This window comes from Lithobates pipiens, unplaced genomic scaffold (genome assembly GCF_037356315.1).
Source record: "Lithobates pipiens isolate NorthernLeopardFrog02 unplaced genomic scaffold, aLitPip1_a1.2 Scaffold_1, whole genome shotgun sequence".
Classification (NCBI taxonomy): domain Eukaryota; kingdom Metazoa; phylum Chordata; class Amphibia; order Anura; family Ranidae; genus Lithobates; species Lithobates pipiens.
The window spans coordinates 188,353,388-188,380,198 of record NW_027507685.1 but is presented as its reverse complement, the minus strand read 5'-3'; the positions used below and the strand labels follow the sequence as shown (position 1 = coordinate 188,380,198).

The 26,811-nt window shown below is 44.3% G+C and overlaps 1 protein-coding gene across 1 annotated transcript in view; it reads left to right on the top strand.

The window, feature by feature from the left end:
- LOC143987625 (uncharacterized) overlaps nucleotides 1–26,811 on the top strand; it is a 79,113-nt gene that overhangs the window by 7,398 nt on the left and 44,904 nt on the right. Inside the window, exons 15-39 of the mRNA XM_077486508.1 lie at nucleotides 19–92; nucleotides 178–265; nucleotides 362–479; nucleotides 665–788; nucleotides 1,878–2,014; nucleotides 2,126–2,381; nucleotides 2,492–2,734; nucleotides 2,848–3,024; nucleotides 3,108–3,253; nucleotides 3,343–3,433; nucleotides 3,533–3,922; nucleotides 4,005–4,131; nucleotides 4,351–4,469; nucleotides 4,571–4,767; nucleotides 4,899–5,082; nucleotides 5,166–5,331; nucleotides 5,432–5,556; nucleotides 5,668–5,976; nucleotides 6,087–6,290; nucleotides 6,385–6,510; nucleotides 6,595–6,765; nucleotides 6,853–6,957; nucleotides 7,090–7,185; nucleotides 7,315–7,449; nucleotides 7,542–7,555. Of these exons, the coding sequence (XP_077342634.1) occupies nucleotides 19–92; nucleotides 178–265; nucleotides 362–479; nucleotides 665–788; nucleotides 1,878–2,014; nucleotides 2,126–2,381; nucleotides 2,492–2,734; nucleotides 2,848–3,024; nucleotides 3,108–3,253; nucleotides 3,343–3,433; nucleotides 3,533–3,922; nucleotides 4,005–4,131; nucleotides 4,351–4,469; nucleotides 4,571–4,767; nucleotides 4,899–5,082; nucleotides 5,166–5,331; nucleotides 5,432–5,556; nucleotides 5,668–5,976; nucleotides 6,087–6,290; nucleotides 6,385–6,510; nucleotides 6,595–6,765; nucleotides 6,853–6,957; nucleotides 7,090–7,185; nucleotides 7,315–7,449; nucleotides 7,542–7,555 (3,922 nt within the window). The remainder of the gene's footprint in view (nucleotides 1–18; nucleotides 93–177; nucleotides 266–361; nucleotides 480–664; nucleotides 789–1,877; nucleotides 2,015–2,125; nucleotides 2,382–2,491; nucleotides 2,735–2,847; nucleotides 3,025–3,107; nucleotides 3,254–3,342; nucleotides 3,434–3,532; nucleotides 3,923–4,004; nucleotides 4,132–4,350; nucleotides 4,470–4,570; nucleotides 4,768–4,898; nucleotides 5,083–5,165; nucleotides 5,332–5,431; nucleotides 5,557–5,667; nucleotides 5,977–6,086; nucleotides 6,291–6,384; nucleotides 6,511–6,594; nucleotides 6,766–6,852; nucleotides 6,958–7,089; nucleotides 7,186–7,314; nucleotides 7,450–7,541; nucleotides 7,556–26,811) is intronic.

Genomic DNA, 26,811 nt, shown 5'->3' with positions numbered 1-26,811 from the left:
ATTGTGTTTTATTAACAGATGCTGCCGGTGGCAAAGGTGGTGGAAAGAAGAAGAAGGGATCCTCTTTCCAGACTGTGTCTTGCCTGTTCAGAGTTAGTATGACTTTTCTATCTGCATAAAGACTTACATAATTTCTGCCATAGCAAAAAATCCTAATTTATATTGTGTGTGTTATAGGAAAACTTGAACAAACTAATGTCCAACTTGAAAAGCACTCACCCTCACTTTGTGCGTTGTCTGATCCCCAATGAGACCAAAACTCCAGGTACAATTTTATTATCCTGTTCATGCTGCAAGCACTAAACATTAGGAAGGCACTATCGTTTTTGTGGTCACTACTGACATATATGATTTCTCACAGGTATCATGGATAACCACTTGATCATTCATCAACTGAGATGTAACGGTGTATTGGAGGGTATCAGAATCTGCAGAAAGGGATTCCCCAGCAGAATTATTTATGCTGACTTTAAGCAACGGTAAATTTTCATGCACATTGTAAACATACTTGTATAGCTTATAGAAACTATTGGATTATTAGGGGTGAACAATGCTATTAGATTTGGGAGTTAAATAGAACATTTTAGTTATTTAGATATGTATGGTTTGTTATACACTTCAAGAATGATCATTATCTATTCCATACTGTTTCTTTTTTCTAAAGTTACAAGGTCCTGAATGCCAGTGCAATCCCAGATGGGCAGTTTATTGACAGCAAGAAGGCAGCAGAAAAACTATTGGGCTCTATTGATGTTGACCACACTCAGTACAAATTTGGCCACACCAAGGTATGGCAGACAGCAGTTCCCAGAAAATGGTAGTTCTAACCGTTTCTAATATTTAAATGTAACCACTTCCCATCCTGGCCAATTCTGGCACTTTGCTCCTACATGTAAAAATCATTTTTTTTTCTAGAAAATTACTTAGAACCCCCAAATATTAGAATTTTTTTTTAGCAGAGACCCTAGAGAATAAAATGGTGGCCAATGTGACTTTTTACATCCCACGGTATTTGCGCAGCAATTTTTCTAACACTTTTATTGGGGAAAGAACTGTTTCATCAATTGAAAAAAAAACAGTAAAGTTAGCCCAATTTTTTTGGATAATGTGAAAGATGATGTTACACCAAGTAAATAGATAACTGTGTCATGCTTTAAATTAGCAAACACTCGTGGAATGGCGCCAAACTTTTGTATTAAAAAATCTCCATAGGCAATGCTTTAAAATATTTTACAGGTTACCTGTTTAAAGTTACAGGAGAGGTCGTGGGCTAGAATTGTTATTTTTTTTTCCTACACTTTACCTTAAAAAAAAAATTCTTGATCACTTTTATTCCTATTACAATGAATGTAAACATCCCTTGTAATAGGAATAGTGTGTGACAGGTCTTCTTTATGGAGAGATGTGGGGTCTTATAAACCCTGGATCTCTCCTCCAGGCAGAAAAGACTAAGATCAAAAGAAAAAATAAACAATCTCTGCCTTTCCAGCCAAGTCCCTGGCAATGTTTACTTCTGCTGGGCCAGATGTAGTGTCATAACGTCACACCCGGGCCTCTGCAGGTCATAGAGATTGCCGGGGACCATCTGTCCCTTGAAAATCTCTATGCTCAACTTCAGGCATCCGTGGATTATTTCTCAGGCTCATCGATCGCACCTGCAAGCAAGTAGAAGCACCAGAGGATGGCGGGGGGGAGGCGCCCCATTGCGTCACCTAAAAGAATGATCAAGCAGCAGACCTGCTGCAAAACATAAGATATCTGGATGATGCCTGTAGTTGCAGGCCTCATTAGGATATCCCCACTAAAAGTCCAGTAAGTCATATGATGTACTTTGGATGGGAAGTAGTTAAAATTACTATTTTTTATATTTTTTTAAGGTTTTCTTCAAAGCTGGTCTCTTGGGTACACTGGAAGAGATGAGAGATGAAAAGTTGGCACAACTTATAACTCGTACTCAGGCTCTTTGCAGAGGTTTCTTGATGAGAATTGAGTTCAAGAAGATGACAGAAAGACGGTAAATATGATTTTCTACTCACAAAAGTATATTAGTAATGATAGCTATAGAGGCAAAACAACATTTTTGATAACAGCCATATTTATCTGATATGTGACATTTCTTAAACAGGGAAGCCATCTATGTCATCCAGTACAATATCAGATCATTCATGAATGTCAAACATTGGCCATGGATGAAACTGTACTTCAAGATTAAGCCTCTCCTGAAGAGTGCAGAATCTGAGAAAGAGATGGCAAATATGAAAGAGGAGTTTGAAAAGACCAAGGAAGCTCTGGCCAAGTCAGAGGCCAAGAAGAAAGAACTAGAGCAAAAAATGATTTCCTTGCTGCAGGAAAAGAATGACTTACAGCTCCATGTCCAGGCGGTATGTAGAATTATATAGCAAAATTCTGTTTAAAAAATAATTTATAGTGATATTTAGTTGTTATCAATCCAAAAATTCCCAGTTGCCTAAAAGAAAATTGTTTTCAAAAGGAATCTGAGACTCTGGCTGATGCTGAGGAGAGATGTGAAAGTCTCATCAAGAACAAGATTCAACTTGAATCAAAACTCAAGGAGCTCAATGAGAGACTTGAAGATGAGGAAGAAAGCAATGCTGAACTGACAGCTAAGAAAAGGAAACTGGAAGATGAATGCTCAGAGCTGAAGAAAGACATTGATGACCTGGAACTCACTCTGGCAAAAGTAGAAAAAGAAAAACATGCAACAGAAAATAAGGTATAAGCAACAAGAAACGTAAAGTCCACTTCCTGATTCAAATACACAAATGCAAAGTCTACTTTCTAATATAGTATAATTATGTATGTTAATCTTTGTTCCATTATTTATAGGTTAAAAATCTTACTGAAGAATTGGCCTCTCTTGATGAAAATGTCTCCAAACTCACCAAGGAAAAGAAAGCTCTTCAGGAGGCTCATCAGCAAACTCTTGATGACCTTCAAGCCGAGGAAGACAAAGTCAGCTCCTTGACCAAAGCAAAAACAAAGCTGGAGCAGCAAGTAGATGATGTGAGTATCTCAAAATAACATTTCTAATCTGTTGGGTATTTAAAAAGGGGCCAAATTATTCAAATAAATGCATGTACTTCTAGCTGGAAGGTTCTCTGGAACAAGAGAAGAAACTCCGTCTTGACCTAGAGAGGGCCAAGAGAAAGCTGGAAGGTGACCTGAAACTGTCCCAGGAAACCGTCATGGATCTTGAAAATGATAAGCAGCAATCTGACGAAAAGATAAAAAAGTAAGGAGTGATCTCTAGTTTTTGTTTTTTTTAAGAAAAACCTGAAAATAAAGGCCGCATTTATAACTTGTATTAACCTTGATTCACAGGAAGGACTTTGAAATCAGCCAACTCCAGGGAAAGATTGAGGATGAACAATCCCTTGGATCTCAACTGCAGAAGAAGATAAAGGAACTGCAGGTAAAAGATGGATTACATGATCCTAATATCATTATATTAATTTCTCATTATTTAACTATGAATATTAAAATCCCAATAATAATAACCTGCTCTATTTAGGCTCGTATTGAAGAACTTGAGGAGGAAATTGAAGCTGAGAGGGCAGCTCGGGCCAAGATTGAGAAACAGAGAGCTGATCTTTCTAGAGAACTTGAAGAAATCAGTGAAAGACTTGAGGAAGCTGGAGGTGCAACATCTGCCCAGATTGAGGTGAACAAGAAGCGTGAAGCTGAATTCCAGAAACTGAGACGCGATCTAGAAGAAGCTACTCTTCAAAGTGAAGCCACTGCTTCTGCTCTGCGCAAAAAGCATGCTGACAGTGTTGCTGAGCTTGGAGAACAGATTGACAACCTGCAGCGTGTTAAGCAGAAGCTGGAGAAAGAAAAGAGTGAGCTAAAGATGGAGGTTGATGACCTCGCCAGCAACCTGGAGAGCGTCTCTAAGTCTAAGGTAAGAAATTTCTTGAAAATACATGTTTCTTTTTAATCCTTATTTTGGAATGGGACAATAATTTTACCAAATGTTCTTGTAGGCCAACCTTGAGAAAGTTAACCGCGTGCTTGAGGACCAACTCAGTGAAGTCAAGTCTAAGGATGATGAACATCTGCGTTTACTTAATGACCTCACTACCCAGAAAGCTCGTCTGCAGACTGAGACTGGTAGGTTAATTACTGTACTCATATAATAGAAGTAATATATGTAACAATATAATGAAGTGTTTAATAGATCAAATACAAGCCAATAAAATGTTTTACAAAACCAATGACATGCCAAGAGTATTCAGAAGAGTGAAGAAATACTTGACTACATGCACTGTGATGTGCCTACTAAATGCATTGTTTTTAATGCTATGTGATATTGCTTTCATATGATTCTAGGTGAGCTGTCTCGCCAGCTAGAAGAGAAAGAGTCTCTAATTTCTCAGCTATCCAGAGGCAAACAGGGCTTCACTCAGCAGGTTGAGGAACTCAAGAGACAGCTTGAAGAGGAGTCAAAGGTAACATTGTGATGTTAAGTTAAACAAACAATATTGAAACAGTACAATATCCTATAATGCCATTACATGTATTTGACATAATTCTTATCTGCATATTCCAGGCAAAGAATGCCCTTGCCCATGCCCTGCAGTCTGCTCGCCATGACAATGACTTGCTCCGTGAGCAATATGAGGAGGAACAGGAGGCCAAGGCTGAGTTTCAACGTTCTCTGTCCAAGGCTAATGGTGAAGTTGCCCAGTGGCGGACCAAATACGAAACTGATGCCATTCAGCGCACAGAGGAGCTAGAGGAGGCCAAGTAAGTTGAAACTCAGGAAATTTGTTTTTTTCAATATTTTTTTATTGATTATACAATAGAAAAAAGGAGATTTGTTTTTAAAAGACTCCTATTGTACCATTACATACTATTGTTCTTTATTCTCTTTACAGGAAGAAACTGGCTCAGCGTTTGCAGGATGCTGAGGAACAGGTTGAAGCTGTGAACTCCAAGTGTGCCTCCCTGGAAAAGACCAAGCAGAGGTTGCAGTCTGAGGTTGAAGACCTCATGGTCGATGTGGAGAGAGCAAATAGTGCAGCAGCTTCTCTTGACAAGAAACAGAGAAACTTTGATAAGGTAAATATGCAGGCATAATACAACTGTAATAACTTTCAATTATTTAGATACATATTCTATATACAGTATGTCCATGATTTCAGGTCCTGGCAGAATGGAAGCAGAAGTATGAGGAGGGTCAGGCTGAACTGGAGGCTGCACAGAAAGAGGCTCGCAGCCTGAGCACTGAGATCTTCAAGATGAAGAACGCTTATGAAGAGGCTCTAGAACAAGTGGAAACCCTGAAACGCGAGAACAAGAACTTGCAACGTATGTTGCTTACTTACTGTATTTCTATAATTTTTCATTGATGAGACTGATACATGCACTGAATAGATGTGTAACATTTGTTTGACCATCTTTTCACCAGAGGAGATCTCAGATCTGACTGAACAGATTGGTGAGACTGGAAAATCCATCAATGAACTGGAGAAGGCCAGGAAACAGGTTGAACAGGAGAAGAGTGATCTTCAGGCTGCTCTGGAGGAAGCTGAGGTAGACAATTAGAAAAATACACTGATACCATGGATTGGCTTTATTTTGGAATGATCTTTCTGAGTGTCAGTCTACCAACTTAATTTTAAATACTGTGTTCCTTTTTTAAAGGGATCATTGGAACATGAAGAAGCCAAAATCCTCCGTGTCCAGCTTGAGCTGAACCAGATCAAATCTGAGGTGGACAGGAAGATTGCAGAGAAGGATGAGGAAATTGAACAGCTGAAGAGAAACAGCCAGAGAGCCATTGACACCATGCAGAGCACACTGGACTCTGAAATTAGAAGCAGAAATGATGCTCTGAGACTGAAGAAGAAGATGGAAGGAGATTTGAACGAACTTGAGATCCAACTTAGCCATGCCAACCGCCAGGCTTCAGAGGCACAGAAACAGCTCAGAAATGTGCAAGGACAGCTGAAGGTATCCCAAAAAAGCGCAAATAATCATATAAAATAAAAAGCTCTAGTCTCATTCTATTGAAAGTAGTCAGATTGTTGGTTTATTATGATCACACACTTTTTGTCATCTAGGATGCCCAGCTGCAGTTAGATGATGCCTTGAGAGGACAGGAAGACCTGAAGGAACAGGTTGCTGTGATTGAACGCAGAAACAATCTGCAACAAGCTGAGATTGAAGAGTCTAGGTCCGCTCTGGAACAAACAGAGAGATCTCGCAAGTTGGCAGAACAGGAACTTCTGGATGCCAGTGAACGTCTGCAGCTCCTGCACTCACAGGTAAAATCTATTACTAAATTTCATTAGATTTAGCAATAATTCTTACCTTATTTCATTAAATTCTAACTAATGCCCCACATATTTGTTTTTCTAGAACACTAGCCTGCTGAACAGCAAGAAGAAATTAGAAAGTGACATTGCACAGCTGACAAATGAAGTGGAGGAAACTATTCAGGAATCCAGAAATGCTGAAGACAAAGCCAAAAAGGCCATCACTGATGTATGTATTCATTTCTCTACAAACTCATAGCATAGATTACAGCAAGTCAACATTCCCATTGACTGTTTTTCTATACTACTTAAGGCTGCTCTGATGGCAGAAGAGCTGAAGAAGGAGCAGGACACCAGTGCCCATTTGGAAAGAATGAAGAAGAACCTTGAACAGACTGTGAAGGACCTGCAGCACCGTCTGGATGAAGCTGAACAGCTGGCAATGAAGGGTGGCAAGAAGCAGCTCCAGAAACTGGAAGTCAGAGTAAGTATTTTAAATGTAAAAGTGGTAAAGATTAAAGGGCAAATATCAAAATTCCAACAATATTTTTTCTGAAAATGTTCCCCTTAGGTGCGTGAACTGGAGAATGAGCTGGACAATGAACAGAAACGTGGAGTTGAGTCCATTAAAGGAGTTCGCAAATATGAAAGGAGGGTTAAGGAACTCACCTACCAGGTACAGTATCTTAGTACACATACTCAGTATGGAAAATCCCTAAGGACTTTTAGGCATTTCTAGGATTAAACCATTTTTGTTACAAACATGACGTTTATATTCTGAATGCTCTATATTAATTTTATTTTGCAGACAGAGGAAGACAGGAAAAACCTCCTGAGGTTGCAGGACCTGGTAGACAAACTGCAGCTGAAGGTCAAGGCCTACAAGAGACAGGCTGAGGAATCTGTAAGTGCAAACTTATTTTCTTGTAGAAACCTTTTCCTCATAGACAAGACTGATTATAAGCAAGTTAGACTTTAGACCAAATTTTCAATTCAACCTGCAATTTGACAATTAATTAACTTTGTTCTTCAGGAGGAACAAGCCAATGCTCACCTGGGCCGCTTCAGGAAGGTCCAACATGAGCTTGAAGAGGCCGAAGAGAGAGCTGACATTGCTGAGTCCCAGGTCAACAAGCTCAGGGCCAAGAGCCGTGACATTGGAGGAAAGGTATAGCAGCATTTTTTTTAAATGTTATGTCGCTTAATTTTCTTAAAATTACTTCTTGTACCTTACATTTTTTTCTCTTTATGTTTTTGCAGAAGGAGAGCGAAGAGTAAATACTTGAAAAACGAACAGTATTTAAATTATATTGTGCTAATATTTAAATAAATTATTGAAGTTCTTTAACTATGTTGTGGCCTTTTCATTCTATCAAACACAATTTTCATGTCATGGTTTTTACTTTAAATGGTTTCTACTTTAATGGTAGATGTAAACACAGAAATGAATGCAGTTATGAATTCATTAAAACATAATAAAGAGTTTTATGTAATTACCTGAATATGGCTTATTATCTATATCGTATAACAGCCCTAGGATCGGTAGAGGGATGGTCAGTGTTAGCAGCCAATCAGCATGCTGCATGCGCATATGCAGACAGAAAGAGAGATTAGTGTGAGCAATTTTGCAAACTGCTGCTACTCCTTCTCTGTCCTATCCTAGGCTGGCGGTAGGGAGGTGACCTAGCCTTATTGCTTAACTGCAACAGAGAAAATTCACCAGCCTGGCTGTACATTCTGGTGGGGCTTTGTAAATGTCAGGACTAGATTGACAAAAATACAAACCCTTTGGATAGTGAAACACCTCTAATTAATAAGCAATTAAATTCTCCCACTTCTGGCTTTTAAAAAAAACCTAAGGTGTATATGAGTGCAATTCAAAAATGCAACTAGTTACAGTCTACATTTACTCTTCAGCTGACCTCAAATACTATACTGGTCCACAAGCAGGGCTGGACTGGGACAAAAATGTGGCCCTGGACTTTATCCAGACCAGCCCACTTTAATTTTGCAAACAGGCACAAAAGAAACAATCCCCCCCCCCTTACATCAGGGTCCCCAGAGCCCCCCTCATTACATCAGAATCCCCACAGATCCCCTCCTTGCATCAGGATCCCCAAAGAGCGCCCTCTTACATCAGAGTCCCCAGAGAACCTCTCCCTTACATCAGGGTCCCCAGACAGCCTCCCCTTTACATCGGGGTCCCCAGAGAGCCCCTCCTTACATCAGGGTCCCCAGAGAGCCTCCCCCTTACATCAGAGTCCCCAGAGAGCCTCAGTCTTGCATCAAGGTCCCCAGAGAGATTCTCCCTTACATCAGGGTCCCCAGAGAGCCTCCCCTTTACACCTGGGTCCCCAGAGAGCCCCTCCTTACATCAGGGTCCCCAGAAAGCCTCCCCTTTACATTAGAGTCCCCAGAGAGCCTCAGTCTTGCATCAGGGTCCCCAGAGAGATTCCCCCTTACATCAGGGTCCCCAGAGAGCCTCCTTCTTACATCAGGGTCATCAGAGAGCCTCCCCCTTACATCAGGGTCCCCAGAGAGCCTCCCCTTAATTTAGAGTCCCCAGAGAGCCCCTCCTTATATCAGGGTCCCTAGAGAGCCCCCCCTTACATCAGAGTCCCCAGAGAGCCTCCAGCTTACATCAGGGTCCCCAGAGAGCCTCTCCCTTACATCAGGGTCCCCAGAGAGCCCCTCCTTACATCAGGGTCCCCAGAAAGCCCCCCTTACATCAGATTCCTCAGAGAGCCTCCCCCTTACATCACAGTCCCCAGAGAGCCTCAGTCTTGCATCAGGGTCCCCAGAGAGCTCCCCCCTTACATCAGGGTCCCCAGAGAGCCTCCCCCTTACATTGAGGTCCCCAGAAAGCCCCTCTTTACATCAGGGTCCCCAGAGAGCCTCAGTCTTGCATCAGGGTCCCCAAAGAGCCCACCTCTTACATCAGAGTCCCCAGAGGGCCCCCCTTACGTCAGAGTATCCAGAGAGCCTCAGTCTTGCATCAGGGTCCCCAGAAAGCCCCCCTTACACCAGAGTCCCCAGAGAGCCTCCCCCTTACATCAGGGTCCCCAGAGAGCCTCCCCCTTACATCAGAGTCCCCAGAGAGCCTCAGTCTTGCATCAAGGTCCCCAGAGAGATTCTCCCTTACATTAGGGTCCCCAGAGAGCCTCCCCTTTACATCTGGGCCCCCAGAGAGCCCCTCCTTACATCAGGGTCCCCAGAGAGCCTCCCCTTTACATCAGAGTCCCCAGAGAGCCTCAGTCTTGCATCAGGGTCCCCAGAGAGATTCCCCCTTACATCAGGGTCCCCAGAGAGCCTCCTTCTTACATCGGGGTCATCAGAGAGCCTCCCCCTTACATCAGGGTCCCCAGAGAGCCTCCCCTTAATTCAGAGTCCCCAGAGAGCCCCTCCTTATATCAGGGTCCCTAGAGAGCCCCCCCCTTACATCAGAGTCCCCAGAGAGCCTCCAGCTTACACCAGGGTCCCCAGAGAGCCTCTCCCTTACATCCGGGTCCCCAGAGAGCCCCTCCTTACATCAGGGTCCCCAGAAAGCCCCCCTTACATCAGATTCCTCAGAGAGCCTCCCCCTTACATCACAGTCCCCAGAGAGTCTCAGTCTTGCATCAGGGTCCCCAGAGAGCTCCCCCTTACATCAGGGTCCCCAGAGAGCCTCCACCTTACATCAGGTTCCCCAGAGAGCCTCCCCCTTACATCAGGGTCCCCAGAGAGCCCCTCCTTACATCAGGGTCCCCAGAGAGCCTCAGTCTTGCATCAGGGTCCCCAAAGAGCCCACCTCTTACATCAGAGTCCCCAGAGGGCCCCCCTTACGTCAGAGTATCCAGAGAGCTTCAGTCTTGCATCAGGGTCCCCAGAGAGTCCCCCTTACACCAGAGTCCCCAGAGAGCCTCAGTCTTGCATCAGGGTCCCCAGAGAGCCTCCACCCTTACATCAGGGTCCCCAGGGAGTTCAGTCTTGCATCAGGGTCCCAAGATTGCCTCCCCTTTACATCATGGTCCCCAGAGAGCCTCCTGCTTACAGCAGGGTCCCCAGAGAGCCTCCCCCTTACATCAGAGTCCCCAGAGAGCTGCCCCCTTAGCCCTTGTACACACGGTCGGAGATTCTGACAACCAAATCCGTCAGAGTAATTCTGACGGATTAATTCCGGAAGAGGTCCGGAAGTGATGTTGCATACACACGGTCGGACTAAGTTGTTGGAAAATCCGATTGTACATAACGTGATGACATTATTTTGTTACGACGGGACTACATTTAGGCCAGTAGCCAATAGCTTTGGTCTAGGAATTTGATCTGAGCATGCGTGGCACTTTGTCCGTCGGAGTAGGCTATTTTACCTGCAAGTTGGAAAACTTGGTCCGTCGGATATCCAGACGGAAACAGTCCGATGCAGACCACACACAGTCAGAATATCCGTCAAAACGGTCCAATAGGAAACATTCCGTCGGAATCTCCGACCGTGTGTACAAGGGCTTACACTAGGGTGACCAGACATCCCTAGTTTCCGGGACAGTCCCCAGATTGAGGACACTGTCCCCAGACCAAGTCTGTCCCCGGTTTTGTCCCCCTGCTTGGATTTGAACAGGGGCTGGGACAATTTCAAGGCAGTCAGTGCAGAATTAAAAAAATAAATTCTCCCCCCCCCCCACTTCACCGCACATACTAGCTTAGGTGGTGTATTTTTTCCATTACCTGTGCCCCTATTTATATTTGATGATCATTTTGATGATCATATACTGGTCAGAACGGAGGGAGCATTTCTTCAGTTTGGGAGCCAATCAGTGACTCCGACGCACTCGATATCCACTGGTTTCCACTGATCGTTATGTACATAGACAGAACGGTGGTCTATTAGTATGGAACAGGGATCTATGCCTTCCCTTTAGTAAAAGCACTTCACCCACAGTAAGAAAACACTTGTTAGGCACACATTTAACCCTTTGATTGCCCTAGATGTTATCTCCTTCCCAGCCAGTGTCATTAGTACAGTGACAGTGCATATTTTTAGCACTGATCACTGTATTAGTGTCACCAGTTCCCAAAAAGTGTCACTTAGTGTCCAATTTGTCTGCCACAATATCACAGTACAGCTATGAGTCGTTGATTGCAGTCATTACTAATAGAAAAAAAATGTCCTCAGATTTAATTTTAAAAATCTGGTCACCTTACCTTACACCAGAGTCCCCAGAGAGCCTCAGTCTTGCATCAGGGTCCCCAGAGAGCCTTCTCCTTATATTAGGATCCCCAGAGAGCCTCCCCCTTACATTAGGGTCCCCAGGGAGCCTCTTACATTGGGGTCTCCAGAGAGCCCCTCCTCACATCAGGGTCCCCAGTGAGCCTCAGTCTTGCATCAGGGTCCCCAACGAAACCCCCCTTACTTCAGAGTCCCCGGAGAGCCTCCCCCTTACATCAAGGTCCCCAGAGAGCCTCCTCCTTACGACAGGATCCCCAGAGAGCCTCTCCCTTACACCAGAGTTCCCAGCAGTGGCGGCCCGCCCATAGGGGGCGCCTGGGCGCCGCCCCCCCTCCCCCAGGTGTAAAAAAAAAAAAAGTTAAAAAAAAAAAAAAAAAAGTTAAAAAAAAAAAAAAAAAAAAAAAACGGGCCCTTTAAGACATTTAAAAAAAAAAAAATGTCATTTAACAATTTGACATAGTGTACTGTGGCGCCGGTCACAGTGCACTATGAGAAGCGCCACGTCAATGCAATCACAAGATTGCATCCATGGCGCTTCATTTGCGGGTTAAAAACCCGCCTTGCGGCGCACTGCAGAACGCCGACTGGCTTCCGCCCGTAAAATCACTGTGATTCTACGGGCGGGAGCATTGTCATTCTTAGACAGGCACGTCACTTCTGGCTTTCGGCTGCTTTACGAAACCCGGAAGTGACGTCGGCAGCTCCGTTCCTCAGCCCGAGTGGAGCTGCAAGACAGGCAGGAGGTGAGTCAAGTCACCGCATAAAGACCTTAGTTTCTACTTTGTTAAATGTTCATGCATTTAGCTGAATGAATGGAAAAAAAGCTTTCACACTTCAGCCAGAAAGGTTTCCCCAGGCCAGGCGACTTTTGCCGTGGCCAATCAGAGAATGAGCTCTGAAAGGGAAACTCCTCGCCAAATTTCTGAAAAAAAATTGGCATGGGTTCCCCCTCCGAGAGCATACCAGGCCCTTAGGTCTGGTATGGATTCCAAGGGGAACCCCCTATGCCGAAAAAACGGCGTGGGGGTCCCCCCCAGATCCACACCAGACCCTTATCCGAGCACGCTACCCGGCCGGCCAGGAAGGGGGGTGGGGACGAGCGGGCGGCCCCCCCCTCCTGAGCCGTACCAGGCCGCGTGCCCTCAACATGGGGGGGTGCCTTGGGGGAGGGGGGGCGTGCGGCCCCCCCACCCCAAAGCACCTTGTCCCCATGTCGATGAGGACAAGGGCCTCTTCCCGACAACCCTGGCCGTTGGTTGTCGGGGTCTGCGGGCGGGGGGCTTATCGGAATCCGGGAGCCCCCTTTAATAAGGGGGCCCCCGGATACCGGCCCCCCACCCTATGTGAATGAGTATGGGGTACAATGTACCCCTACCCATTCACCTGTGAAAAAAAGTACAAAAAAAAAAACACAACACAGGGTTAAAATATTTTATTGCACAGCTCCGGGGGTCTTCCGTCTTCGGGGGTCTTCTCGCCGGACTCCTCCGCTATCTTCTTGTAGCTCTTTTGCTAGCGGAGGAGTCCGGCTTTCTTCCTCCCCGCCGGCCTCTTCTTCTGACTTCGGGGGTCTTGTCCCCCTCTTCGGTTCTTCTGCCGGGCCACCGCGCCTTCTTGTAGCTCTTTTACAGGCGGTGGCCCGGTCTTCTGTCGCCGCTGCCGCCTTCCGTTCTTCTTCTTCTTCTTGTTCTTCTTCTTCTTCTCCTCCAGGAGATGTTGACTCGACGAGCTCTCCGGCCGCAATGCCAGAGCCGCGCTGTGCTGCCACTTATATAGTGACAATGGGCGGTGTCACATGGGTTGATGTCACATGGGTTGGTCACATGGGTTGATGTCACATGGCGACAGTCCATGTGACATCAACCCATGTGACATCAACCCATGTGACACCGCCCCATTGTCCCTATATAAGTAGCAGCGCAGCGCGTCCCTGGCATTCCGGCCAGGGAGATCGTCGAGGCAACATCTCCTGGAGAAGAAGGAGAGGAAGAAGAAGAAGAAGAAGAACGGGCGGCGGCGGCGGCGGCGGCAGCAGAAGACCGGGCCACCGCCTCTAAAAGAGCTATAAGAAGGCGCGGTGGCCCGGCAGAAGAACCGAAGAGGGGGACAAGACCCCCGAAGTCGGGAGAAGAGGCCGGCGGCGAGGAAGAAAGCCGGACTCCTCCGCTAGCAAAAGAGCTACAAGAAGATAGCGGAGGAGTCCGGCGAGAAGACCCTCGAAGACGGAAGACCCCCGGAGCTGTGCAATAAAATATTTTAACCCTGTGTTGTGTTTTTTTTTTGTACTTTTTTTCACAGGTGAATGGGTAGGGGTACATTATACTCATACTCATACTCATTCACATAGGGTGGGGGGCCGGTATCCGGGGCCCCCTTATTAAAGGGGGCTCCCGGATTCCGATAAGCCCCCCGCCCGCAGACCCCGACAACCAACGGCCAGGGTTGTCGGGAAGAGGCCCTTGTCCTCATCAACATGGGGACAAGGTGCTTTTGGGTGGGGGGGCCGCACGCCCCCCCCCTCCCCCAAGGCACCCCCCCATGTTGAGGGCACGCGGCCTGGTACGGCTCAGGAGGGGGGGGGGCCGCCCGCTCGTCCCCACCCCCTTTCCTGGCCGGCCGGGTAGCGTGCTCGGATAAGGGTCTGGTGTGGATCTGGGGGGGACCCCCACGCCGTTTTTTCGGCGTAGGGGGTTCCCCTTGGAATCCATACCAGACCTAAGGGCCTGGTATGCTCTCGGAGGGGGAACCCACGTCAATTTTTTTTTCCGATTACATAAGGGGCGTGTTTTATGAGAAGTGGGATGGGCCAAAATGGTGGGCGGGGTCATGATGGGCGGGGTCTGGCGCCCCCCCATCCAAAAACTTCACCAGCCGCCACTGGTTCCCAGAGAGCCACCCCCTTACAATAGAGTCCCCAGAGAGCCTCAGTTTTGCATCAGGGTCCCCAGAGAGCTTCCCACTTACATCAGGGTCCCCAGAGAGCCCCAGTCATGCATCAGGGTCCCCAGAGAGCCTCCTCCTTACATTGGAGTCCTCAGATAGCCTCCTCCTTATATCAGGGTCCCCAGAGAGCCCCCCCCCTTACATAAGGGTCTCCAGAGAGCCTCAGTCTTGCATAAGGGTCCCCAGAGAGCTGTAAGCCTGCATGCACACCTCTGTATTTTGAATTGTGGGCAGATTTGGCACGATTCTGCCCATGTTTTTAAAGTGCCAAGGTGAGAATGACAAATCACATTTAAGATGCCATTCATTTCGATACCACCTAAAATTTCAGTGCCTTTCTGATGTGATTGTCACGCGATAAATTGTGCTGCAATTGCAGCAACTCACCTTGCGTGAAAAACACTGCTTTTTTGGGGCCACAAGCTTCATGCAATGTGGGTCAACACGATTTCAGCGTGATTTATTACGCAACAAACACGGCAGAACCACACCACGTTTTTATTTGCCATTCAAATAAATGACACGTAGAGCCGGCTCCTGAAGAGCACGCACTATATGTTTTGAAAGTTAATGTTACACCTGAACTGCAGTTTGGTTTGGGTATAATTATTCCAAATTTTGACATCAGTCTGGCTGGACTTTAGGGTGTGCGGCCTGGCCATAGGGGGCACTGTCTCTTCCGGCAAGCATGGAACCACAGTCTGGTTGGGTGCTTTAAGGTTACTTTCTCTCGGAGCCCACCCAGTGGGAGTGTCACTCTTGCTGTGCTTTCTGGGAGAGGGTACTTAAGATGTGGATGTCACCTGGTTCTGGGTTTCCGGTCCAGAAGTATGTTCTGACTCCATGGTCCTGGTCCTCCTGACCAGCCCCCAGGAAGGCTATGGCCTGGGGTGCGCATCCACCCGACTTTGTGTCTCGGGGCTGGCTAGCCCGAGGTAAGGAAACTAAAGAAAGGATTCCAAGGTGGTCCGGTGCCGTCTCCAGTCGTGGAGAGGCCCAGCAACTTCGTAGCTATCCAGGGGAGGACTCTTCAGAAGAAGGCCACGTACGGGTTGGCTTCTTAGCAAGAGCCTGGTGTGGCTGAGGGACCTAAGTGAATCCAATCTCGTGGGTATCGCCAAATTGGCTGAAAGATACTGGTACCACATGAATGTTCTACAAATTCTAGTTTCCTACATGTTCTACAACAACGTCTGTGGCAGAGACTTATTCCTACATGTTCTATAACAACGCCTGTGGCAGAGACTTATTCCTACATGTTCTACAACAACGTCTGTGGCAGAGACTTGTTCCTGAGTTAAGCACCTTGTTGGCTGCTAGGCCTTGTGAGAGAGGGACTATCCAACTTGAGTGAACATCCAGTTGTGAATGGCTATTCTCTGGATTTAGTCAAAGTAAGCAAGTCCTTCATTATTGACTTTGACATTAAGAGTACCTGAACTTTCTTCCTAACCCTCTGATCCTATTTTAAGAGACTGTTCGTTGTCTACGTTTTTGCAAATAAAAATCCCTTTATGTGGACCTTTAGTCAATCTCTAAAGTTTCTGGGCCAAGGTGAAGAAGGTAACGGTAAGCCCAATCAAACCAGCAGCTCCTTCGGGGGTTAGTGCTACAGACATCTCAAATGTGCATTCTGCGATTTGTCATTCACACCTCGGCACTTTGAAATCGCGGGCAGAATTGTGGCAGATCTGTCCGCAATTCAAAACGCCCAAGTGTGAATGCAGCCTAAAGAAGTTACATCTATACTTACTTAGGCTTCATGTACACTGCAGCTCCTAAACTTGAGTTTAGGAGCTTTGATGTTTTTTTGCCAAAGCTCTTAACCCCTTCCCGCCGAAGGGCTTCCGGGGGGTATACCGGGATGATGCCCGCACCTGCAGTTTTTTTCCGCAGGCGATTGGCTATCCAGGCATAACAACCGATGTGGCTAAAAGCCGCTCGGCTGTTATGCCGGAGGAGCGGGAGCGCTGTTACCGGTGCTCCCGCTCGATCGGGAGCACCGATTCACATTCCACTGCCTCCGGCTGCTGGGGAGGAACTGGAACGTAATCGGCTTCGTTACAGTCTCCTCATAGTAAACACGGAAGCGACGTCATGACGTCACTTCCCGTTTAGTCGGCTGCCAATGGCGCCGGTTTTAAAAATATATACGGTATTCATAATCGCCGCTTTCGGCGATCTGAATACATTGAAGTGTAAAGGAGGGGTGGGGGGTCTTTTAGACCCCCGATCCCTCCATAAAGAGTACCTGTCACCACCTATTACTGTCACAAGGGATGTTTACATTCCTTGTGACAGCAATAAAAGTGATCAAATTTTTATTTTATTTTTTTTAAAACAATTTAGTCATTTTAAGATAAATAAAATAAATAAAAAAATAATGTTTTTTTTTTAAAGCGCCCGCCGTCCCCGCGAGCTCGCAAAGCAAAGAAAGCACATACGGAAGTCGCGCCTGCGTATGTAAACGGTGTTCAAATCACACATGTGAGGTATCACCGCGATCGTCAGAGCGAGAACAATAATTCTAGCACTAGACCTCCTCTGTAACGCTAACGGGGTAACCGTAAAAAAAAAATGTAAGCGTCGCCTATTGAGATTTTTAGGTACCGTACTTTGTCATCAATCCACAAGTGCATGCAATTATAAAGTGTGACATGTTTGGTATCTATTTACTAGGCGTAACATTATCTTTCACATTATGCAAAAAAATTGGGCTAATTTTCTGTTTTGTTTTTTTTTTCCAAAAAGTTGCATTTAAAACACCGCTACGCAAATACCGTGTGACATAAAATATTGCAACAATCGCCGTTTTATTCTCTAGAAAAAAATATATATAATTTTTGGGGGTTCCAAGTAATTTTCTAGCAAAAAATATGGATTTTAACTTGTAAACACCAAATGCCAAAAATAGGCTTAGTCATGAAAGGGTTAAACTCAACTTCATAAGGTCCAGATCACACCTATGCGATTTACTTTTGATCGTTTTTGCAGTGCTTTTTGCTATGTTATATTTTAAAAATTTGCACACGCGACTTCACCACAATTGTGCCGCAATTTGTGTTTTGCGTTTTTTTATGCTTTTTTTTTACCAATTTGTTGTTGGGCAGATTTAAAAAAAAAAATCGCAGCAAAAATGTACTACATGCTTTTCCGCAGCTTCTCCATTGAAGTCTATTGAACCTAAAACAGTGAAAAAATTGAAATTTTTTCATACTTACCATAATTTTCCTTTCCTGGTGCCTATCCATGACAGCATACCTGTGATAAGCTCTGCCCTCAGAGTCCTCCCCTCAGGATAGTTAATACCTTATAAAAATGACAACCATACCCCCCTAGCATTCTCCAATTATATTGAATACCATGGGAGGGCATGTATGCTGCCATGGATAGGCACCAGGAAAGAAAAATTATGGTAAGTATGAAACAATTTTCAGTTTTCCTGGTGCCTCCATGGCAGCATACCTGTGATACAATAAATAGCTAACACCAGGGTGGGTACTGCTTCGAAAGAAAATTGTATTTAAGGAAATGCGAGAGCTGACTTCTCCCGAACTTCTACTGAAGTGAGTGCTCCTGGGTCAATTCTGTAATGACGCATGAACGTATTTGGAGACGCCCATGTGGCCACTTTGCAAATAGTTTCCAATGATACACTTGCCCTTGCCGCCCATGAGGAAGAGACTGCTCTCGTTGAATGGGCTCTAACCACCGGAGGATCCAACCCTCTTGCCCTATACACTTTTTGAATTAATTTACAAATCCAAGAAGCGCTAGTCCTTGATGTGGCTTCTTTCCCTTTATTCCTGCCCCAAGGTAGTATGAATAGTCTATTTGATGCTCTGAAGGGGCTTGTGACCTGCAAGTAGCATGTTAATACTTTGCAAAACGTCCAATTCTTGTAGTGTTTTAGAAGAGTAGAAATCACACCTCCCGAACACCCTAAAGACTGGAATTTTTCCTGTTCAAGATCCAAACATGTAGGTTCAGCTTGTGTGTAGCTGAGTGTACCAATCTCCCTTGCAAGAGGAGCTGTGGGAATACTGGAATCTTGAACGGAGGACACATGCTGAGGTTCATTGCCCAGGGGAACCACGGCCTCCTCGGCCAGTAAAAGAATAGTCACCACTCTGATTGGTTCCCTCGACAATCTGAACAAAAACTTTGCATTGGCCGAAGGGGGCATCTACTACTTCCGCGCGGGGATGAGGTAGGCGGGATAGAAATCTTGGCAATTTTGCATTTGTTGGGGAAGCAAACAGATCTATTTCTGGAGGCTTCTGCAGATTCATGATCCAACTGAACACCGATGGGTGTAGTGACCATTCATTGCTGTCTTGAAAACAACGGGATAGATGATCCGCCTACTGATTCAAACGGCCCGGAAGGTAAATTACTTTTAAATCCATCAGATTCCTCTCCGCCCATAAAATAATGGGCTCTACTTCTCTTAATAAAGTGATGCTGTGCATTCCCCCCCTGACGTTGTATATACGACACTGCTGCTCTGTTGTCCAGACGCACTAGAACTTGCTTCTGACGTAGATGTTCAGATTCACCAGGGTTAAATAAACCGCTCATAGCTCCAAGACATTGGAAACCACCCCCACCTTGGGGACATCTCCTCTCCCTTGTACTGCCAGGTGATAGCAGTGTGCTCCCCACTCTTTTGAACTTGCAACGGTGGTAAGAATGGTCCAGGAAGGCCACTGCAGGAGACGAGGCTTTGAAATTAGGTCTTCTTTCGGCCACCAGAGGAGACCCCACCTAATGGAAGCTGAGATCCTTATTCTTTGACATAGTGACTTCTTCCTCCACTACGTCAAAAAGCCCCATTGAAAAGTCCTCAGATGCCAATGAGCCCAGAGCTCTGAACATGTGCCTGTTTCATGCTGCCCCTTTTTCCTCTCCTTTTTCTCATTATTATTGTATTTTTTCGAAATGTGATTTCAATATTACAAATAATGAATCGGCATAATTAATGTCGATCTAATTTTTGGCTAGATTTACCTCTTTCTTAGGGTCTAGCTATAGGATGAATGAATATACACTGTATTGTACAATATTACGTTTGAGTACAGTGCCTTGCAAAAGTATTCGGCCCCCTTGAACTTTTCAACCTTTTGCCACATTTCAGGCTTCAAACATAAAGATATAAAATGTATATTTTTTGTGAAGAATCACCAACAAGTGGGACACAATTGTGAAGTGAAACGAAATCTATTGGATTTTTGAAACTTTTTTAACTAATAAAAAAATGAAAAGTGGGGCGTGCAAAATTATTCAGCCCCCTTGCGTTAATACTTTGTAGAGCCACCTTTTGCTGCGATTACAGCTGCAAGTCGCTTGGGGTATGTCTCTATCAGTTTTGCACATCGAGAGACTGAAATTCTTGCCCATTCTTCCTTGCAAAACAGCTCGAGCTCAGTGAGGTTGGATGGAGAGCGTTTGTGAACAGCAGTTTTCAGCTCTTTCCACAGATTCTCGATTGGATTCAGGTCTGGACTTGACTTGGCCATTCTAACACCTGGATACGTTTATTTGTGAACCATTCCTTTGTAGATTTTGCTGTATGTTTGGGATCATTGTCTTGTTGGAAGATAAATCTCTGTCCCAGTTTCAGGTCTTTTGCAGACTCCACCAGGTTTTTATCCAGAATGGTCCTGTATTTGGCTGCATCCATCTTCCCCTCAATTTTAACCATCTTCCCTGTCCCTGCTGAAGAAAAGCAGGCCCAAACCATGATGCTGCCACCACCATGTTTGACAGTGGGGATGGTGTGTTGAGGGTGATGAGCTGTGTTGCTTTTACACCAAATATATCGTTTTGCATTGTGGGCAAAAAGTTTGATTTTGGTTTCATCTGACCAGAGCACCTTCTTCCACATGTTTGGTGTGTCTCCCAGGTGGCTTGTGGCAAACTTTAGATGAGACTTTTATATGGATATCTTTGAGAAATGGTTTTCTTCTTGCCACTCTTCCATAAAGGCCAGATTTGTGCAGTGTACGACTGATTGTTGTCTTATGGACAGACTCTCCCCCCTCAGCTGTAGTTCTCTGCAGTTCAACCAGAGTGATCATGGGCCTCTTGGCTGCATCTCTGATCAGTCTTCTCCTTGTCTGAGCTGAAAGTTTAAAGGGACGGCCAGGTCTTGGTAGATTTGCAGTGGTCTGATACTCCTTCCATTTCAAAATGATCGCTTGCACAGTGCTCCTTGGGATGTTTAAAGCTTGGGAAATCTTTTTGTATCCAAATCCGGCTTTAAACGTCTCCACAACAGTATTACGGACCTGCCTGGTGTGTTCCTTGGTCTTCATGGTGCTCTCTGCGCTTTCAACAGAACCCTGGGACTATCACAGAGCAGGTGCATTTATAAAGAGACTTGATTACACACAGGTGGATTCTATTTATCACCATCAGTCATTTAGGACAACACTGGATCATTCAGAGATCCTCGCTGAACTTCTGGAGTGAGTTTGCTGCACTGAAAGTAAAGGGGCCGAATAATTTTGCACGCACCACTTTTCAGTTTTTTATTTGCTAAAAAAGTTTAAAGTATCCAATAGATTTTGTTCCACTTCACAATTGTGTCCCACTTGTTGGTTATTCTTCACAAAAAATTAAAATGTTATATCTTTATGTTTGAAGCCTGAAATGTGGCAAAAGGTTGAAAAGTTCAAGGGGGCCGAATACCTTCGCAAGGCACTGTATATGTTATTTTACAATGTTTTTCAGTAGAAGATGTCCTCTGCTATTGTCTTGCGTTGGGGGTGCTCCACGGCGGGGGGGGGGGGGGATTGGAACTCGGCATCATGGGGCCGCCCAGCGTCACAGACTGCTACTCTTGTCGCAGATGTGGCGCAGGCATCGGTCCAGTAGGGGGAGCTCTTTTTACCGCACCTCTGACCGATGCCTGTCACTCCGTATGCTCTGCTGTTTATCGCGATGTGTGATTACACGCAAGCAAGGTGGATGGCCGGGTGCATGCGCAGTGACTCAACGGCTGGCTTGGATGATGCCACGTCGGCTCCATGCCGATTGGATGACTACGGGCGGGGCGTGTATACTAATAGCACGCTCTGCGCGAGCGCTGCACAGCTGCTATAACACGGTGCTCTCCCCAACACTCAGATGTTCCTATTCAAAAGGCTTTACGGGTAAGCTACTAGGGACATGTTTAAACACTGTCCTTGTTATTGTAACGGTTATTTGGCTTATGGTTTATTATTGTGAATTTTAGATGTTCTGTCGGTTTGTTACCAATTATCTAGTGGTAGGATCAGCTCCCCTCCTTATTACAACACTGTTATTGTTGCTTGTGGATCCAACGCTAAAGGATTGGCTACATCTTCCTTTTATCTAATATAAGGGGACTACTTTTCATTTTGTTTGGCTGGTATTTTTGGTGAGTGCCTCATCAACTGATTGTTTACTAATTATCATATTTGTGTATACTGGGACAGTTGTTTGCTAAACACCTTTGGTATGTTGTGGGGTAAGTGAGAATATATTACACCTATGGCATGTTTATATACATGCTGGATAAGGATAATTGAATAATAAGAATAAAAATAAGAAATTTTATCAGATTTAGGTTATTGATACAAATAAAAGTAAATGCATCTATGCAATACATTTCTCTCTTATAGGCCATCCCTATGGTTCAGACTACCCTTGGCTGAGGTTTGATTCATAGTTTGTGAACCTCTTGTGATTTGGCATTTTTTCCATTGGATACCGTTGGAGATTGAGCGCCTTCTGGTGTTTGAATTTTAGGAACTGATATACATTGATAAGCAGCTTTTTGAGTAAGTTCCTGCTATAAATTTGATTATGTTTTCCCTATCATGTTCTACACGCCCCCATGGTGACCATGTGTTCCTCATTCTTTCCCTGTCTAATGAGCTTCTGATGCCTTTCAATACCTTGGACATCATGGTCATATATTGTTCACATTTATCTTGATGCATTATTGTATGTTTCTATAGATATGTAAATATTTTTATATTTTTTTATTTTGTTTCTTTATTTCTTTGTTAGCCACAATAATACAAGCTCCAGAAGAAGCGTGTCTGCACGCGAAACATGTTGAGTCTTTCTTCTTGAATCTACACATATTATACCGCAAGTGCTGTGCCTTTATTGGTTTACCGAAATATTGATTCAAATTTGAATTATCTTTCAACCTGATTTAGTCTCAGTCTCTACCTTGAGAACTGAATAGGCTACAGTAGCGGTCATTATATCAGATGTTGTATATTGACATGATCATTGTTGTGGTATATGGTTTTTAAAGCATTTGTATAATTAAAAAATTATTTTTCAGAAATAAAATTTATTTTATATATAATATTGTTTCTCTGTCTACGGTGCCGAAAAAGTCCATAGCCCCCTCTTTTTTCTTTATTCTTTACAATACATTAGGACATGGCATATTATTATTCTTGAGGTATCTGCAGTACCACTCTGTGATTTAGGATACATTTGTGATCAGAAGAATCTCCCTGTGAGCCAACAGTTGGGCTGGACTGGACGCTAGAAGTAGGATGTCGTCCAAAAAGTGAAAAACTCGTCCCCTGTCTCTGAGAAGTGCCAGAACTGTGATTAGCAAGAATATCATTGGCGATGTGCATAGGCCGAAAGAAAGGCATTGAAACTGGAGATGTGTTGGACCTACTGCCACTCTTAAAAATCTTTGGAAAGCTGGTAAAATGGGAATATGGAAATAAGCATCTTGTAAGTGTTACCGGCCTCAAAATGTGAATTAAGAGAGCCGATGATTGTAGATGCGATGAGATAAGGTGATCAGCTTGGCGTGGACTGCAAAGAATCACACAAACAGCATGAGGTATGACCACTGACTTTATGGCTGGAAGTAGTTTAATTTTTACATAACAATACATCTTTTACATTTTTATAGTCACATGTTTATAACCATTAACAATATATATAATACCGATTTTAACTAAAGTATTTTAAAACGTAGTTACAACAATGAACATTACTAAATTTAATAACATATATATCCCTGTTATTCAGTGTTATAGATCATTATCTTTATCTCTCTGGTACACTTTAAGTGTGCACTAATCATACTGGCAATGCATTGCTTTAATACAAATATTTTCATGGTAGTACTCTTTTTTAACCACTAGATGGTGCACATTGCATGTCTGTATGATGCAATACATAAGCTTTACATACAATAGGTTTTTTTCTATATTAAATAACAGAAAACATGTGCTTCTATAAATCTATGCAATTTCCAATAAATCCGGTTTAAATATACCTATTTAGAAAGGTTTAGTGTTTATCATAGACATTTGTTCTGACTAATGCAGTATTTTCATGTTCTTATGCACTTTTCACTTGTTTCTGACACATGCTGTTCTAAACTTCTAATTACAGCAAAACTATAGCATAAAATCTGCTGAGACTTTTTCTGCATCTGCTCAAGATGTTTAGGAATCTTTCCATCACAGGTTAATACAGATTAGGAACAATTTAGAGTACATACCTGCAAAGAATCACACAAACAGCATGAGGTATGACCACTGACTTTATGGCTGGAAGTAGTTTAATTTCCAGTCACATGGTGTGTGGACTTATATAGACTCTGTTTGTGTACCTTCTCTGCCATCTACTGGTTATTAATAGAATAGAAGGGAGATGTTTAGAAATATTTAAATCTCCCCATCTCCCGTTACTCCGTTTTCTACACTGCCCCCTATTCCCCCCAGGTTGTGATAATCACGGTCAGTTTGTGTGGTGGACGGATCATGGTTTTGTAGATGTCCATTCCTTGCTCACCCCGACTAAAATTATCCCTTTTGCAGCCCTCCGGTCATCCCATGATATTCCCCTCAGGGAATTTTATACTTACCTTCAAATTAGGCACTTCCTTCACCAATTGATTGGGCCCCAATCGGCTCCCTACACGCTCTCCCCTTTTGAGAGCCTTTGTAGATCTCGGCCCCACGCTCCAGGGTTGATCTCCCTCATTTATGCAGCTATTTTAACGTCTACAAAGCCGCCACTCCGACCCTATCACCTTCAATGGGAGGCAGACCTAGGTAAACAGCTTGATCCGGAGGACTGGCAGGCCATGACCAGGGCGCTGCCTACATGTTCCAGAAATGTTCTTTTTCTGGAGAATGCGTATAAGGTATTCTATAGGTGGTATTACACCCCTTCGAGGCTGGCGGCGTTTATCCCGTCTTGCTCCCCCTTATGTTTCCGTGGATGCTCGTTGGAGGGCACTATGGCTCACATCTGGTGGACCTGCCCCAGGGTGACTAGACTATGGGTCAGAGTATATGCTCTACTCCGTACACTCTTTCATGTGGATATTAGGAGAGACCCTTTTGAGGCCCTCTTGTGGAAACCGATTACAGGACTCCTGCGCCCGGAGCGTCAGCTAGCTGCGCATCTCTTTACTGCAACTAAACTCACAATAGCAAGGGCCTGGAAGACTCCGGTCCTTAGCTATGAGGCTGTTAAAAACTGCATGAATGATATCATGGTGAACGAAAAACTGACGGCGATAACATCAGACACCCATGCTAAATTTCTTCGGGTCTGGCAGCCCTGGGTGGCTTATACCCGCCCATCCAGATTTGATCCGGTACTCCTCTCCCTTTGATCGTTAGATGTCTCCCCCGCTCCAGGGACCCCCCCCCCCGCCCCCCCTCTTCCCTTTCTCTTTCCCCCCCCCTCTTTATCCCTTTTCTTTCTTTCTGCCCCCTTTCTCTCCTTTTCTTATTTCTCTATTGCTATCTCTTTTTCTCATTTCTTTCCTTCTCTTATCATATCTGTCTCGCAATGCACTCAGGCTGTTCGCTGGCACCAATGCCCATTAGTAGGGTTTTCTTCTTATTCCCCTTCTGAAAACAGCCCAACTCCGTCTGTTAGTGATGTAAGAATTTTTGCTCGTTTTTTTTTTTTTTTCTCTTTCTAACTGTTGTATGGTTTTCAGATATTGGTGCCTCATCGCATAATTGGACTCTGTCCGTCCCTATGCCCCTTTAGCTTTGCTCTATGGGGTGTGGTTGCGTGTCGCGACCAATTTAGAAGCTCCTATGTGACTATTTTAGGCCGGACACAAGTCCACCATTGTTATGTTCCTATGCAACATTTCACATGTCTTTGTACTATTATTGGCAGCTTTATGCTTTCTTTGTATTGTCTCATTGATGTGAAATTTTTTCAATAAACCTTTTGTAAAAGAAATATAAAAAAAAAATGAATATGTACTTTGCTTTGGGGTGTCTGTTTTGTGACCATATAAACCCCAGTCCGTCACACTCTCCCCTCCTTCAGTTAATGGCTCCCGACATTAAACTCAATTGGTATCTGAACACTATTTAGTGATTTAAGTAACCCAAATAGGTACTCGTTGCCACCAAGGAGCTACGTTAACTACCTGGCATGACCTGGGAGTAGCTAGCATTGTAGGAGTTTGCATGGTGTGAATCTGACTTGGTATGTATCTTGGCTGACCTAGTGTGTCATATGTAAAGATCTCTTTAGGCTTAGCTTGTCTGGTAGATCTTCTGACAGGAGTTGAGTCTTCTCCATCAACATCATTTTCCATTTGCATATCTTGGTTCACAGGTAAGTCTTGACTTAATGAGGGTAATTCTGCAGTGTCTAGTCCCACCATGTCTGTAGCCCAGATTTGGTCGCCAACTACTGTTCCATCATTTTGTTCTTGTTCAAGATTGGGTGTGGTAGTTGTAGGATAGAACTCTTCAGCAGAAACTCTTAATGGGATTTTCTGTACGTTTTGAGAGTTTGGTTGAGACACAACACAATCATGACTTTCTGTAGTCTCTGGTATATAAGGATAATACCATCTTTCTTCATCTGAACATTCCTCCTCCTGGTCCACATCCATTCTGGCATCCTTTCTGTTACTTGATTGTCTTTGTTTCATCGGTACTCTTGGAATGTGTCCTTCAATTGGTAGGTCATTTACTGGTAGTAAAAGATTTCTGTGCAGTACTCGAATAGTCTTTTTACCACTTTCAGGCTGAATTTTGTACACAGGCCCATCTTCAATTCTTTCTACCACTTTGTGTACTGATTTTTCCCAGTATGAACGAAGTTTACCAGGTCCTCCTCTTTCAGAGAGATTTCGTACTAAGACCCGATCACCCGGTTGAAGAGGTGCTCCTTTTATCTTTTTGTCATAGTACTTCTTCCCTTTAGCAGATGATTTTTTGCTATTCTCGGATGCAATTTTGTAAGCTTCTTGCATTCTAGATGCCCATTTCTGAGTAAATGTTGGTTGACTTTCTGATTCCTTTTCCAAATTTAGGTTGAGCATTAGGTCAATTGGCAAACGAGGAGATCTTCCATACAATAGAAAGAATGGCGAGTATC